The 14,500-nt window shown below is 37.5% G+C and overlaps 1 protein-coding gene across 1 annotated transcript; it reads left to right on the top strand.

Moving 5' to 3' along the window:
- Window positions 1-546: 546 nt before the first annotated feature.
- Window positions 547-2,888, top strand: LOC582887. Its single transcript, XM_011675345.2, has 3 exons — window positions 547-763; window positions 1,028-1,359; window positions 1,845-2,888. The coding sequence occupies exons 2-3, from the start codon at window positions 1,034-1,036 to the stop codon at window positions 2,152-2,154; spliced, it is 636 nt and encodes a 211-aa protein (XP_011673647.2). The 5' UTR covers window positions 547-763; window positions 1,028-1,033; the 3' UTR covers window positions 2,155-2,888.
- The last annotated feature ends 11,612 nt before the right edge of the window (window positions 2,889-14,500 follow it).

The following is a 14,500-nucleotide window of genomic DNA, read 5'->3' as shown; positions in this document are numbered from 1 at the left end:
AGATGTTAAAAGAATATTCGCTGTTATAGTTTATCAATAAATCAAAAGAATCTGACTAAAAAACACTATAAAACTGTCTATATATTCCTCGTGGTGTAAGTCCCCTTTACGTGTTATGATCATCAAATTTCCCATAGAAGGGGACTTACACCACGACTAATATACTCCTCGTGGTGCGAGTCCCCTTCTACGAGAAATTCGATGATCTTAACACGTAAGGGGGACTTACACCACGAGGAATATATAGACAGTTTGATAGTGTTTTGAGTCATATTATTTATCATATTGAATGATAGAAAAGAGACTAAGAATACAGAATATTACGTCGTTTGAAATAGTGTCCTAGCCAGTATTTTTTGCATCAATACAAATATGTGTGGTGGAAGGAAATCCCCCGTGTAGGAATGTTCTGTGTGAAGCTTCGCATCGTGGACAATAGATTTCTTTGACAACCTCCCAACCGTGAATCCTTTAGAAAGATTGCTGGAAAATAAGGTACGTCTCAAGTTTGTCCCCAGTGACTCGGATGACGATATAGCCAAAATACGTGTATTCATCGAGTGGCTAGAACAATGTCGAGGAAAAAGAGGAATTTAACGGATAAAACCGTCGCTTCTTTGTTGAATGATGCATCGGCGTGCGGTATGCCGTGCATGGCTTGACCGAACACCTGGCTGACTACTTCGCGAACCCGACCGGGCCGAGCCCCCGGCCGCGGGCGAGAGAGGAACTCCTTCGTCTCCTAGCTCCGACTCTGATTCTGGTAGGTTTATTAATATTATCATTATTAAAAAGGTATTCAAGTTACTTAGTTAGGTCTACGCCCATATTATTTATTAAAGACTTGTTTCGCCAAAATGTTCGAGCAACAAAAGCTAGATTAGACATTTTAAGTGCACTATTATTTAAATTAAAATTTATTATTAGATTTATGAAGCATCTCATACCTATACAAAAATCTCTGCGGAGTCTAGACTACTTGTTGATATTAGTTTTTGAATCTCTATTTTATAATTATACTTAACAGAGTCTGATGAGTTCGAGGAGGCAGGTCCATGACCAGCAGAGCCATGTGAAAGCGGCGATGAAAGCGGCGATGAAAGCGATTGGGTCGATGAGGCAGATGCATGCAGAGGAGCCTATGGATTTGTCAAGTGACAATGAAAGCGTCATACTGGGACCGGGTCCTGTCATTGATGACGAGGAGGAGGCGGCAGCAGCTACAAATCTGGCCCAACAAATACATGTAGATCTTGATCTGGAACCGCTGAAGGACCGCGTGAATAAATGCAACTGCCGTATCTTCAATCGAAGACGCTGTATCAAACAATTCTCTGTAGCCGAACAAGAGTCCATAAGGTATAATTGGATCTGTCACTATTTACTTGTATTTCTTTATAATAATGTCTAAGGACTGGATGTTTATGTACAAGCTGCAGTTTAATGCAAAATATACTTACATTTATTCTAAGCTAATTATATTTTCTCCTATTTTGCAGCATTAATCAGTAGACCCTAACATATGCTTTAAAAAAAATACTTCACCACTAAACTGTACCAAGCATAATAAATATTATAATTGAGATCCTTAGGAAAACGTTGCAAAGCTCTGTCCAAATTTCAAGTGTTTTAATGAAATGAAATTTGCTACAATACATTTACTCTTTTCTTCTTCCAAGTCAACCAACTTTTACTTTATTGTGAGCTGGTGTTTTCCATTTGAGAATGATCTACTATTGTAGTGTAACAAAAAATATTTACTTTGTAAAGAAAAATAGTAGATGCGAAAATTTGACTAATCAGGAGATTTTTGTTTCGTTTTGCTTTTTCCCTCATGTCTGCAGGTCAATGTTCCTAAAGAACAGAAGACAGAGGCACTCAGGAGGCAGGAGGAGCATCTTCTACAGGACAGCCTGTCAAGCCTTACAGGCAGTCGCGATAGAGCTCTCCATCAAGAAGCTAGGGAAGAAGACTGCGAACTCCAAGCCTGTAGTTTTTCATTACAGATTCGACTTTGCACAGCAAGTGCATTATCCAGTTGACCCCCAACAACCTGGCCCTTCGTATTTCCGTACACAAAGAAAGTGCCACATCTTTGGCATGTCTTATCCTATGTACATACTATTGATCTCTTCGGCTGTGAATTTTGTATGAAACAAGATAACTCAAGAGATTCGAAACTGTTCATCATTAATTCTTGGGCACTAATGCATAATAGTTTATGATTAGTGTAGTCACTAGTCAGATTGCATTTGTTATGGGATTCGTTATTGTTTTTTCTTTACTTTGATAATGAAAGAATATATTTTATATCTGATACTGATTGACTGAAATTAATATTTTTGCATTATTAATCTCTATCTCAAGAAGACAACAGCTCTGTCAAATGGTCTCAACTGTTACTTTATTGTACATTCCTAAATGAACCAGGATATTTTTACAATACATGTATTATAGGTTATCTGTTGTCGAGTGACTTACACGATATCTTTTTTTTTCTCAAATAGTCTTGATTAAGACTAATGCTTTATATCATAGCCTTTATTAAATATGACAAAATATCAATCATTTTGAACTCGCTTTATTTGTTCCAGTAATTATCATTTGAAAAATAGATTCTGACGGGTTTCAAGTTCAACGCAATTCGTTATTTCACTTTATTGCAATCTTATTTTTAATATATTTTTTTTAAATCATTTTTATTACATCTGGTTTTGTAATAGGCCTATTATTAAGCATAAATTTTAAGAAAATGCACTATTACATTTTATTATTGCAACATTGATGTAACCTGCTACTATTTTGTGTACAAGAACAAATTCTGTACTGATGAAACATAATAAACCGTGGAATCGTTTTCCCATCAACTTTGCCTAGTATAACAAAAACTTTGAAATTCTTTTGTTTTCTATTGTTTTTAAAAATTATCATAACTTTATTAATATTTTTCCAAATCTAATGGTTTTAACAGAAATGTAAGTTGGGTATGTGTCTAGTATGCCTGTAAAATAACAAGACTTTAGCTTGTTTGGTTGATGCCGTTGCTATGAAGTGAATGTATGCATGTTTTTTGTGTGAAAATTGAACCAAATTCTTAACTTTAAACCTCAATATCTCATAATCAACTTCCGGTGATTGAAATCACAAAAATCACAATAACTTTGTCAAATTTCAATCAATTTTTTTAAATGAGGTATCATCTTAAAGGTCATACTTTACTCTTTCCAATGATACCAAGAACTCAATTTTTATTTTTACCATGAAGTGTTGGGTTTTGCCATAGCAGGTCACATATAGTAAAGAAACCTGTCCCAAAATCCATTTTCTTTCCCCATAAGTAGAATTGAAGGGGAGAGGGAGGGGGAGGGGGTTAAGTCCAATGAGTTAGAGAAGAGGGAAGGGATGGAGATGGTAGGGGCAGATTGTGAGATTTTGTATAAAGAACAAACTCATAATTTAAATTAATTTATGTTGAGAAATATGAAAATCAAAATGTTAGGAGTATTCAATTTTGTTCTGAAAAAAAATGTTTGTTCTAGTTTGGGGGTTGAAATAACTGCGTATACAATAGTGCGTTAATATTTTCCTATTATATGTATGTAATTATGCTATTTATTAAGTCATAATATACATGTACATTGTGAAATTATGAACAATGAATAATGTTATACTGTAACAGTAAGTTTAAGGTTGCACCGTGTGAGAGAGAGGGGGGGGGGGGGGGGGATTGGGGAGTCCTGAAAAGGATTGTCGGTAATCTCTCTTTCTAGAGCTTGTGTGTAATCCTGAAAAAGACTGTTGGTAATCTTTCTTGAGCTTATAGTTCTAAGGAGAACTATAGCGTCGGTTGAAGAAGATGGGTAGTAGGAGTGGCTCGACGTTTCGAACAGGTTGAATATCCGTCGTCAGGAGTCGACAGCAATTATGTTGTGTTCAAGTTCGTTTATCAAATGTTAGAAAGTTTGTCACATAATTATGTTTCAGCTGGTATAAAAACTAGGAATTTGGAAATCGCTTTCCTTCTATGTTATGTTCCTATGCTATGTTAACAGTAAAATTGGAAATTTTCTGGTTTCTTCGTTTGTCAATCTTAATTAGTATAATTCATAATAAGATATGATTTGATTTTTTTTTTTCTCGGCTTTTCATAGAAGTCGATTGAGAAAACAACAAAATCTTGACTTATGTCACTCGATAAATACAAGAAAACTATCTTCTGCAGATAGATCCACTCCGCATATCACTACAGGGTCTGTGAGTGAAGAATACGGTAGCTCTCGGTAAATCTGCATTTTTGAGTTAGGCAAAATTCTGACAAATCGTACAATGAGTTTGAGGACCAGAATAAGAGTATTGAATTGTTACATCTACCCAGTACTTATGTATGGTAGTGAAACATGGACTTTAGCCTCTGATACTAAAAAGCGTTTGGAAAGTTGCGAAATGTGGTTTTTAAAAAGAATGATGAAAACCCCCTGGACTGACAAAGTTATTAATGTGGAAGTTTTTACACGAGCTGGAGTGCAAAGGAAAATGATACGTGAGATGTTGATTAGGCAGTTGAAGTTCATGGGTCACATTACACGTAAAGAAGGCCTAGAGAATCTTGCTCTGACAGGGAAAATTGTGGGAAGAAGGAGTAGGGGAAGAAGGAGGATACTTTGGATGGATAATCTGCAGAAATTGTTGGAAGAGAGAGGAGTGAAAGAACTGGGAGTGGTACTAATACAGAAGGCTAGGAGCCGAGGGTTGTGGAACAGCATGATCGCCAAAGTCAAACGATATGGCACTTAAAGAGAGAGAGAGAGAGAGAGAGAGAGTGAGAGAGAGGGAGAGTTCATTGTTTGGACGGCCTCTACTAGCCTATGTTTTTGTTGAGTATTATGCACAACCTTCGTAAGGATGAAGATTAGCAGGTTATTGGCAATATATTGCCAAATATTGCTCTCGAGCTGATGAAGACATACTGAAGTAGTTTTTCGGGCAAAAAAATCGTAGTAGGCCCTACACGATTTAAAGATAAAGTTGAGTTCTGGTCATGCGATTGCATTGTGAAAGAAACGGTGTGGAATCGATCAGAAAAGGTTGAATTGATTCGGTTTATTGCAATAAAAGAACATGCAGCTGAAAAGGTGAAATTGCTCAATTATTACAAAGTCAATGTACAACACGATAAACGATCAAATATGAATGACTAAGACGTACAACCATAAATGATGCATAATGAAACAAAATAAAACTCTCGTATAATATAGGTGTGTACATACTGCAAGGTTCTGGAATCATCAATAAAATTATGACAACGAAATTTGGCCAAGTCTTGGTAAATATGTATACGGGACTACACGAACATGTGGCGTAAAAGTCTAAAAATCCGTCCCGATCTGTATACTGTTACATGCCATATTTAGAATATTAAGGCATTTGAAGAGCCATGCTTTTTAGGGAACATTCTTTATCTGATGTTCTTCCACACTTGCATAATAACAATGATAAAGCTCAACAATTATTTTTCACCCCTTCCCAGAACTCAACCTTCTCTTTAAAACCAGAAATGTTTTTGATTATTTACAACAATCTTAAATAGGCAAATAATAAGCGAACAAGATACGATTTACAAGTCAAATTTAAGTTTTATTTTAGAGAGACAGAGTAATAATTTCTGCGATGAGTGTTACAAACGAATCTTATTTTATAAATGGCTTCTAAATCGGGGATAAGGCAATTTTCATTTTCTCTTACTTAACCTATTATATTATAATCTAATTTATTTTGTCTTTATTTATTAGAATAAAAATAATCATCGTAGAAACTGACGATGAATGATACGGAGGATTGTATTTTAAACTCTTCAATGATTGGATAGCCGGGTTGGATAGGAAGTGATAGTCCTAAGTTTATATTTCTTCATTTGAAAACAAGTTGATCTAGTTGTACGATCACTTGGTCAGCTCTCTGTCTTCGTCTACAAACAGTGAATTGCCGTTTGGTCTACAGCTCATGTACTACCCATGTTATCCATTCCCATATGGTCTACACACAGCCGGTCTACTATCCACGTGATCTAATAACCATTTCGTCTACTACTACTGGATAACTGTTTTGGTTGAGTATGCACAACCTTCGTAAGGATGAAGAATAGCGGGTTATTAGGCAATATATTACCAAATAACTTGCTATTTTTGAAGATATACTGAAGTAGTTTTTCGGGCAAAAAAGTCGTAGTAAGCCCTACACGATTTAAAACCAGAAATGTATTGATCTTAATTATTATAGCAATCTTAATAGGCAAATAATAAGCAAACAAGATACGATTTTCGTGGTTTTACAAGTCGAATTTAATTTTTCTTCGCATCAGAGTAATAAATTGTGCGCTGAGTGTTACAGACGAATCTTATTTTATAAATCGGGGATAAGGCAATCTTCATTTTCTCTAACTTAACCTACATTATATTCTACTTTATTTTGTCAATATTTCATCAGAATAAAAAGAATGAAAATCATCGTAGAAACTGACGATGAATGATGTGGAGGTTTGTATTTTAAACTCTTCAATGATTGGATAGGCGGTGTTGGATAGAAAGTTTTTATTTCTTCATTTGAAAAAAAAAGTTGATCTAGTTGTACGATCACTTGTTCAGCTCTCTGTCATCGTCTACAAACGGTGAATTTCCGTTTGGTCTACAGCTCATGTACTACCCAATTAGTCTATTCCAATATGGTCTACACACAGCCGGTCTATACCATCCACATGATCTAATAACCATTTCGTCTACTTATCATTTGGTCTAATGACCATTTAGGCTAATAGCTTTTTGGTCTAATTTCCATTTAATCTTATCTCCAATAAGTCTACTAACAATTTGTTCTATTGCTCATTAAGTCTAATTTCTAGTCTGTCTAATTCCCAGTTTGTCTAATGCCCATTTTGTCTATCCATAAGATATAATAATGATTTGATGATTGTTATTATTTTTAATTATTTAATGATTATTAGACCATCAGGACATGAGACGGGCTGGGTGTAGACCATATGGAAAAAAAAACAATTGGATTGTAGATGCAGTTTCCTGCCTAACAGCAACAGGAGCAACAGCGAGATCGAACAACAATAACAAAAATTAAAAGGGAAAAAATAAAGGACTGGTTCAAACCGGTCCAAAGGTTGTTCCCCACATGTGACGTCAGGTATACACCCATTTGACATAGAAATCTCTATGATTGGACATAACAGATTATGACGAATCATCTTTTGGGCCAATCATCGTCTTACAACATCGACATGTATGCAAATTAATACCGGCTATCTCGAGCTATAGCAATACGTTGCAAGCTAGCTCATTTCACTTCAATTCGCAATTCGCAAAGGCCGTGTAATTTTTATTCTTTCTGTCTTTCTACTTCATCGAGAAAAAAAAATTGTTTTGCATGTTACGAAATATTTCGTGTTCTTGAAGTGCAGTGTCGCAGGTTGAGAGATAATGTGATTCGTTAATTTTTACCACATTCTGCAGACAGTAGAGACCTAGAATCTATACTTTCAACTTTTTGTAGATCTATATCCATCGTGGGAAAATGAATAGACCTACACCTACATCTAAGTTGACTGTTATTATGGATTTGGATTGTCATGGATTTTTGATAAAGACATTTCACTTGTAACATGATAAAAAGTAAGTATATAATTTCAGTAATTTTGAATATCTTAGAGGAAATGTTGTCATTCAATGAAAGAACACAGCAAATGATTAACACGGGTTAACAAGGGTATTTCAGATGTACTACCGCTCGATGCCTTTATTTCGAGGGGGCACTAGTATTCGGAGACAGACAGACAGACACAAATTGAGGGAGGGGAGGGGGACAGGTGCATCGTTCTTCCTTGGTGGATTGAGAACAAGCTATAGGTAATTATTGAGAATGGAAGGGTGTGGGGTTTTTTCAGATTATGACAGTGGTGAAGGAATTCAATTTAGGTATCATTTTTTTTAAATATATTCTTTTCACGTTGCGTTTCCCTCTTAATTCCCTTCTTTCATCCCTCTATTTTCCATTCGGGGAAAATACATACATGAGCTATACTTTAGCTATACTCTGTGCTATTGATGATTATCATCTCAGTATAAATGCCTACATGCTTATAAAATTATTGGAGATATTGTCAACTCAGAGTCAGTTATACCCACACTCAAATTTGATCCATTTCGCCATTGCAAGAATAATGCATTCCAAGTAAATTACTGGATAAATTAGGTGCTGTAGCCATTAGCTCATTGCCCGTTATTATCAATTATAAAGAAATGACATGCTTGCTGGTAATAATAGTTATAGACAATCATGTTAACAAGATTTAACAGGAATACTGCCAGCCTGCAGAGACAGAGGTTAAAAGGGGAGGGAGAGAGAAAAGGAGGAGGAGGAGTCTGTTGAAAGGAAGAGAAATATGGTAACAATCAAATTTGAATACATGTAAAGAATTCTCTCTGAGGATTGAACCAATTTACCATATTAAATAATATTCATGACATTATGATTAAAGACGATAACAGAGGCCTAAAATCAAATATCGTGCAGTCTAATCAAAATATTTTCATAGTATCGCTGCCGAAAATACCTTAAAACAAAATTATGTACAAAGGTTTATTAAACTGCTTAAAAAGAATAATGTTAGTTGAAATTTTAAAAAACTCCACAGTATAACAAGAAGAATATATTCTATTCTCTGTCATGTGATTAAATGTACACAATTTGTTGATGTCATGGGACAGGTTCGAATCCTGTGAGATTCCGGTCAAATCGATCACTAAGAATCTTCATTGGTGTCCATACATCATCATTATTGTATTTTATCAAATCATTATAAATCTTTTAGGCTCTAAATCTCTTGTGCCAATTGTAGCATGGTGACATCTGTGTCACAAACCTTCCATGCATGCTTTTCCCTTACAGCTCTAGAATGGAACCCTTTTAAACAAACGCCATTCAAGCCATTCTGATGTATTTAACTATTGGCTGAACAATGAAACTTACTCTTGAACTATACAGTGCGTCCTAGAAAACAACAAAACCCCGAAAATAAATGATTTATACTACGAGCGAACCATGCGCTTTGCATCAGATATAATATATACTCCATTCACACTCGCTTCATGTCAAAATCCATTTGTTCCAGATTCGGGTAAAACAGTGAAAAGTTAAGATCACATAGCCCCCCCCCCCCCCCTTCGTTCCCTGTATTGTATTGTATTGTATTTATTTTCCGTCATTTAAAAAAACATGAAACAAAATAATCGTAAAGACAAACTTATAAAAGGAAGATGGAGAGATGGCCCTACTCAGCGTTGTTAGCACCTTCTCGTTCTCTCTCCCTCTCTCTCTCTCTCTCTCTCTCTCTCTCTCTCTCTCCCTCCATCTCCCCCCTCTCTCTCTCTCTCTTTCTCTCTCTCTCTCTCTCTCTCTCTCTCTCTCTCCATCTCTCTCTTCCCTATTTTGTTTAAATTAATTTAATACATTTCAAGTAGTGGAGAGGAGAGGGGAGATCACAATGTCATCGTATTGCTGTACCACTTTAATTAAAAAACAGTATACACAGTCGTAACTATTTTGTGTGCATGAAAATAACACGGAATTTAAGACATGTTTTTAAATCGGGCGATTCATCATGAACATTAGGTTTTAAAATATATCTCATGGCCTATGGCAACAACACCAGGCTTAATTTCGTGTTCAATTGCCTATTACAATATAGAATATAAATATGAAATTTGATATAAATATGAAATCATCACGTTGATATCCTCTATGATAAGGAGAATACACGTCCTCTGTAATAGAGAAGGTATACAGGTATTTCAAATGTTGAAATATACCAACCAGCCATTGTTCTATATATTATAGGTTTTCCCGCCCAACTTCGTAAACTTAGCATCCGAATTAACGTTACGTTCATTCAAGTTCGTGCGAAATTGAATGACTATGTAGATCAACATTCAAAAAGCTAATTGCGTCGTTCAATTTGATTTAGTAGCATGCGATTTCATACTCTTGTCACGGAGAAGTGCAAAACGAGCGTTCAATTTAGAAAAGCGTGCAAAGAGCAAATTCGCGCCGGACAGACGGTGGTATGTATTCGAGCATTCAATTTCGTGATTAGGCATCCATATGTGACATTTGTGCATTGCTTTTCATTTGATGTTAATTTGTCACTTAATATACTTCTGTTTGAATAATTTAATGCTAAGTTTACTTGTAGGAATGATTATGCGTATTTGTTAGCAGATATCTGTCATTACACAGATAACTGTCCCCAGAGAAGGCGCACAATTTGTGACTTCTCTTCTTCTTGTAAGAACAAGCTATATAATTATACACAGATCCTGGACAGCGGTAGAGTTGAGCTTTAGACATGGCCATGATGGAAACAAAATACAATGATGAATAAAGAAAAATATGTGAAATGAAAAGAAAGAAAGATTACCCACTCAATCCAAGCATATGTTAATACGTTATTTGTGACAATGACGGGACAAAAATTGGTGTGGGGTCCAGGAGCGGAGCCCCCAGAAGCTCAGGGGTTTTATACATTAAATAACCGTCAGATGAGCATATTTGTATACCTTATTTGTGACACTGGCAGGTCACTAATTGGCATGGGGTCTACGGGGCGGAGCCCCCAGAAGCTCGGGGGTTTAGGTATTTAATTACGGTCAGATGAGCATTAAGGGGCCCGCCTTAGGGCCCCTGGCGGGTTCGAGGGGACGGAGCCCCGGAAGCTCAGGGGTTTAGGCATTTGATTACGGTCAGATGAACATATTTTGATACCTTATTTGTGACCCTGGCAGGACACTGATTGGCGTGAGGTCCAGGGGGCGGAGATCCCAGAAGCTCAGGGGTTTTAAGCATTGGATTACCGTCAGATGAGCATCCAGGTGCTCGCCTTAGGGCCCTAGGTGAAATCCATGGGGTAGAGCCCCCGGAAGCTCAGGGGTTTTATGCATTATTTTATTCACGGTCAGATGAGCAAATTTTGATACCTCATTATTTTGTGAAAAAGACAGGTTACTATTTTTTCTTTCTTTCTTTCTTTTCCAACAAACGCATACAAAAGTATAATTTACTAAAGATTGAGGAAAAATTTCGGAAAATTATGTCATTTCAGCAACATTTGTAAATCACCGGTATCGAATGAGAAATAAACCACAATTGAATTATATTTGGGGGCATCTGTCTCCCCCAAAACCACCTACCCCATCAGTACACCAGTGCTCCCCCCCCCCCCCCCCGATCTACACCTTGCTGGCGGGGAAAATCGCAACTGATCCCCCTACCTTTTTTCTTTCCCTTTCTCTCCTATTTTCCTTTCCCTTCCCTTCCTTCTCTCTGTTTTAAGTTTGATGGGGGAAGGCAAGGGCCTTTCGACCCCCCCCCCCCCTCCGATCCACACGTTTTGGGCGGGATTAATCGCAACTGTTCCCCCTTCTTTTCACCCTTTTCTTTTCTTCTTCCTGTTTTTGTTGTCTTTTAGCTCTCCTCTTTCCATTTCCCTTCTCCCCCCCCCCCTCCCCTTTGGGGGGGGAGGCAAGGGCAACTTGTTGGTGGAAAAATTACAACTGATATCCCCCTTCTTTTCTTTTCTTCTTCCTCCTTTTTCCTTCCCTTTATCTCCTCTTTTTCGTTTTTTCCCTTTCCTTCCTTCTCTCTTATTTGTTAACGGGGGAGGGGGGTAGGTAACAGCTGGGAGCCAAGGCCATTTCGGTCCCCCCCCCCTCCCGATCTCCTTCTTTTCCCCCTTTTTTTTTTTTCTTCCTCTTCTTTCTTTCCCTTTCTCTTCTCATTCCCTTTTCCTTCTCTCTCTCTTTTTTTTGCGGGGGGGGGGGGGGGTGGAGGTCAGGGCCCGCTGCCCCCCCCCCCCCCCCCCCTCCCCCTGAATCCTCGCTTGCCGGGGGCTAAACCCGACACCTACGTTCAGACTGACAACCTTTTTGTCAATGAGTTAAATGGTCTTAAGTAACTTTGAGGGGTCAAAGCTTACGGGTAACATTTTGTGCCTTAATTATGCGAGCGGATATTTTAGGACAAGATCCCATATGAAATCATAACGACATGACATTATCATCGAGGTCGATGCATATCATTAGAATATTTCAAAGCTTCCATTACTATTTAGGGATGGGCACGTGATCTCTCAAATAATCTAATGACTAAAACAATTGTCTGTCACGGTAAAAAAAAATCACAAAATAATATTTATTGATTCGATAACAATTATTCATGACTATGGATAGATGATTCCTTATATGATTATGGCAATGTTCAGATTTAACATGGTGACGATTGGATATGACGCTATATATATTGACAGTACTACAATATCAACTTTAAATTTCTGCCCCTCGTATAATTCGTTCCTTTTGCTGTTTTAAATGTAAACATTTTGTTGGCTCAGCAAGCAAGTCGTTTTATCTGTCATTTCCAGGAAATTTTTAGACTAGTATTATTGCATGAAATCATTTTCTAGTGTTTACACTCATTCAAATACCCTTTTCTCTAGTCATCTTACCTTTACATCCAACATAATTTCTATCTTTATTCCTCGTTGATCCGAGGATTGATTGAGTGGATTGAGCGTGAACTCAACCTGGAAACTCGAGTGTGGACCTCTCACGGACACCTGCCAAATATAACAGAATTAATAAATATTAGACAAGCTTTTTTTTCCACAGTACGAAAGCCTTTCAATGGCAATAAGAGACACACACCCAATTTTTTTTTCTCCCAGAAACCGATTCCCTCAAAGTGCTGGCGAACCCACCCGAACTCACCCCCATAACTCAACGAGTCTGAGATGCAGAGGGGATGCCCAAATGTTCCCGAATTAAATGATTTCTTCTCTGCCCCCCCCCCCCCCTAAATCCAACCCTCGACGGCTTGCCCAAAGTGAGGGTCGAAGGACTGAAGGCTATTCTTAATGCTTGTAGCTGGTAGGATTATTTCAGCCTCCTGCTCTCCAATCCTTCACATTTTTAAAATCCCTTCATTGCTTACCTTGTATCTCCGTTCGCTGTCACCATTGCCACTGTTACGGGATGAAGTATCTCTCACTTGATGTCGGTAGGTTGCCATTGTTTGGCTGAAATAGTATGGGACATTATGTTTCATCAACGATTATCTCATCTATATAATGAGAGCAGAATTCATCAGTAATAAAATAAATTAACAAGAGGCGATTTATAAAAAGAGGTAAGGAACACTTATCAAAGAGGTCCCTTTGGAGGGCAAAAAAGCACCCATAAAATAGTGAATACAAAGAAGGAAAAAAAATCACAATCAGTGGAAAATTACATGTTTCAACGCTTTCACTGTGTAGCAAGTTTCTTCAAACCTATGTCGTAGATGACGCTGCTGTTAATGCAGTACCAGTGCCATTGATTAGGAGAGTTTGGCCAACTTGGGCCACAACATGGCGTATATTCTTTTGTTTTGTGCTTGCCCAACAAAGCAGTAGCCGCCATACTGTGACCTACTCGAATCGGGTTGGCCAAACTCTGTGCATAAATGGCTATGTGCAGTACGACGAGGTATTAGAATGGGATCGTATGGTACGTCGAAGAAAAAATATATTGTCCTTTATTATAGTCTATGTTAGTATGTGAGTATGTATGCATGTATATATTCGTCACTACATGAGTTTTCTTCTACCATATCATCGTGCTGCATCAGCAACAGCTCCAGCTACGACAAGAAGCTTGCAGCACAGCAAGTGAAAGCTTACCCAAAACAGGTAATTTTTCCTAGGATAATTGTGAAGATCTTTTGTTTGTTTAAGGTTACATCACTAATCAGCTGAACCTCTTCAGGGATTTAGTGAATTCAATTTTTTATGAAATATCTCTCATCAAACTATTTTATTTTGACTTGACACGCGTCGGTAGTTTAAATGGACAAATTGCATAAAAAAGTGGAGGGGGCACTTGGTAGCGTTGAATAGGAACAAGAAGGCGCGTAAGCAGACGGGGGGGGGTGGGGTTACCCCCCCCCCCTCTCAATTATTTGTTAAATGTGTGGGTATAGGAGGATAACCTCCCCCCTTACTTTTCGTAAACAAAAAATATTTTAATAACAAAAAATTAAAAAAAATTGTGTGTGCTAAAAGGTAGAAAAAAACAGACCTCCCCCCCCCCCCCCCACTAAGCGAAATATCGGTAGGCCTAATTTCCAATTTTCGGGACAAAAAAAAATGCTCTAACCACCCCCCCCCCCCCCCCCTTGCGTTGCGAATTGTTTACATTTATAAAGATTTCTTTATTCCTTATCCAACATAAACTGGAGCCATGTATATTGGAATACGCAATTTAAATGCAAGTAAATACATTATTGTTTATATCTTGAGTGTTGTAGCATAACTTTGCCATTCAAAATCAGTTCATCGTCACAGCTATATGTGCAGTAGATAACTTTCTATTTTCAAGATACCCTAGTATACCCAAGTAAGTAAGTAAGT

This window comes from Strongylocentrotus purpuratus, unplaced genomic scaffold (assembly GCF_000002235.5).
Source record: "Strongylocentrotus purpuratus isolate Spur 01 unplaced genomic scaffold, Spur_5.0 spur5_scaffold_7, whole genome shotgun sequence".
NCBI lineage: Eukaryota > Metazoa > Echinodermata > Echinoidea > Camarodonta > Strongylocentrotidae > Strongylocentrotus > Strongylocentrotus purpuratus.
Note: the sequence above shows the minus strand (reverse complement) of the source record. Positions and strands in the feature narration are given on the sequence as shown.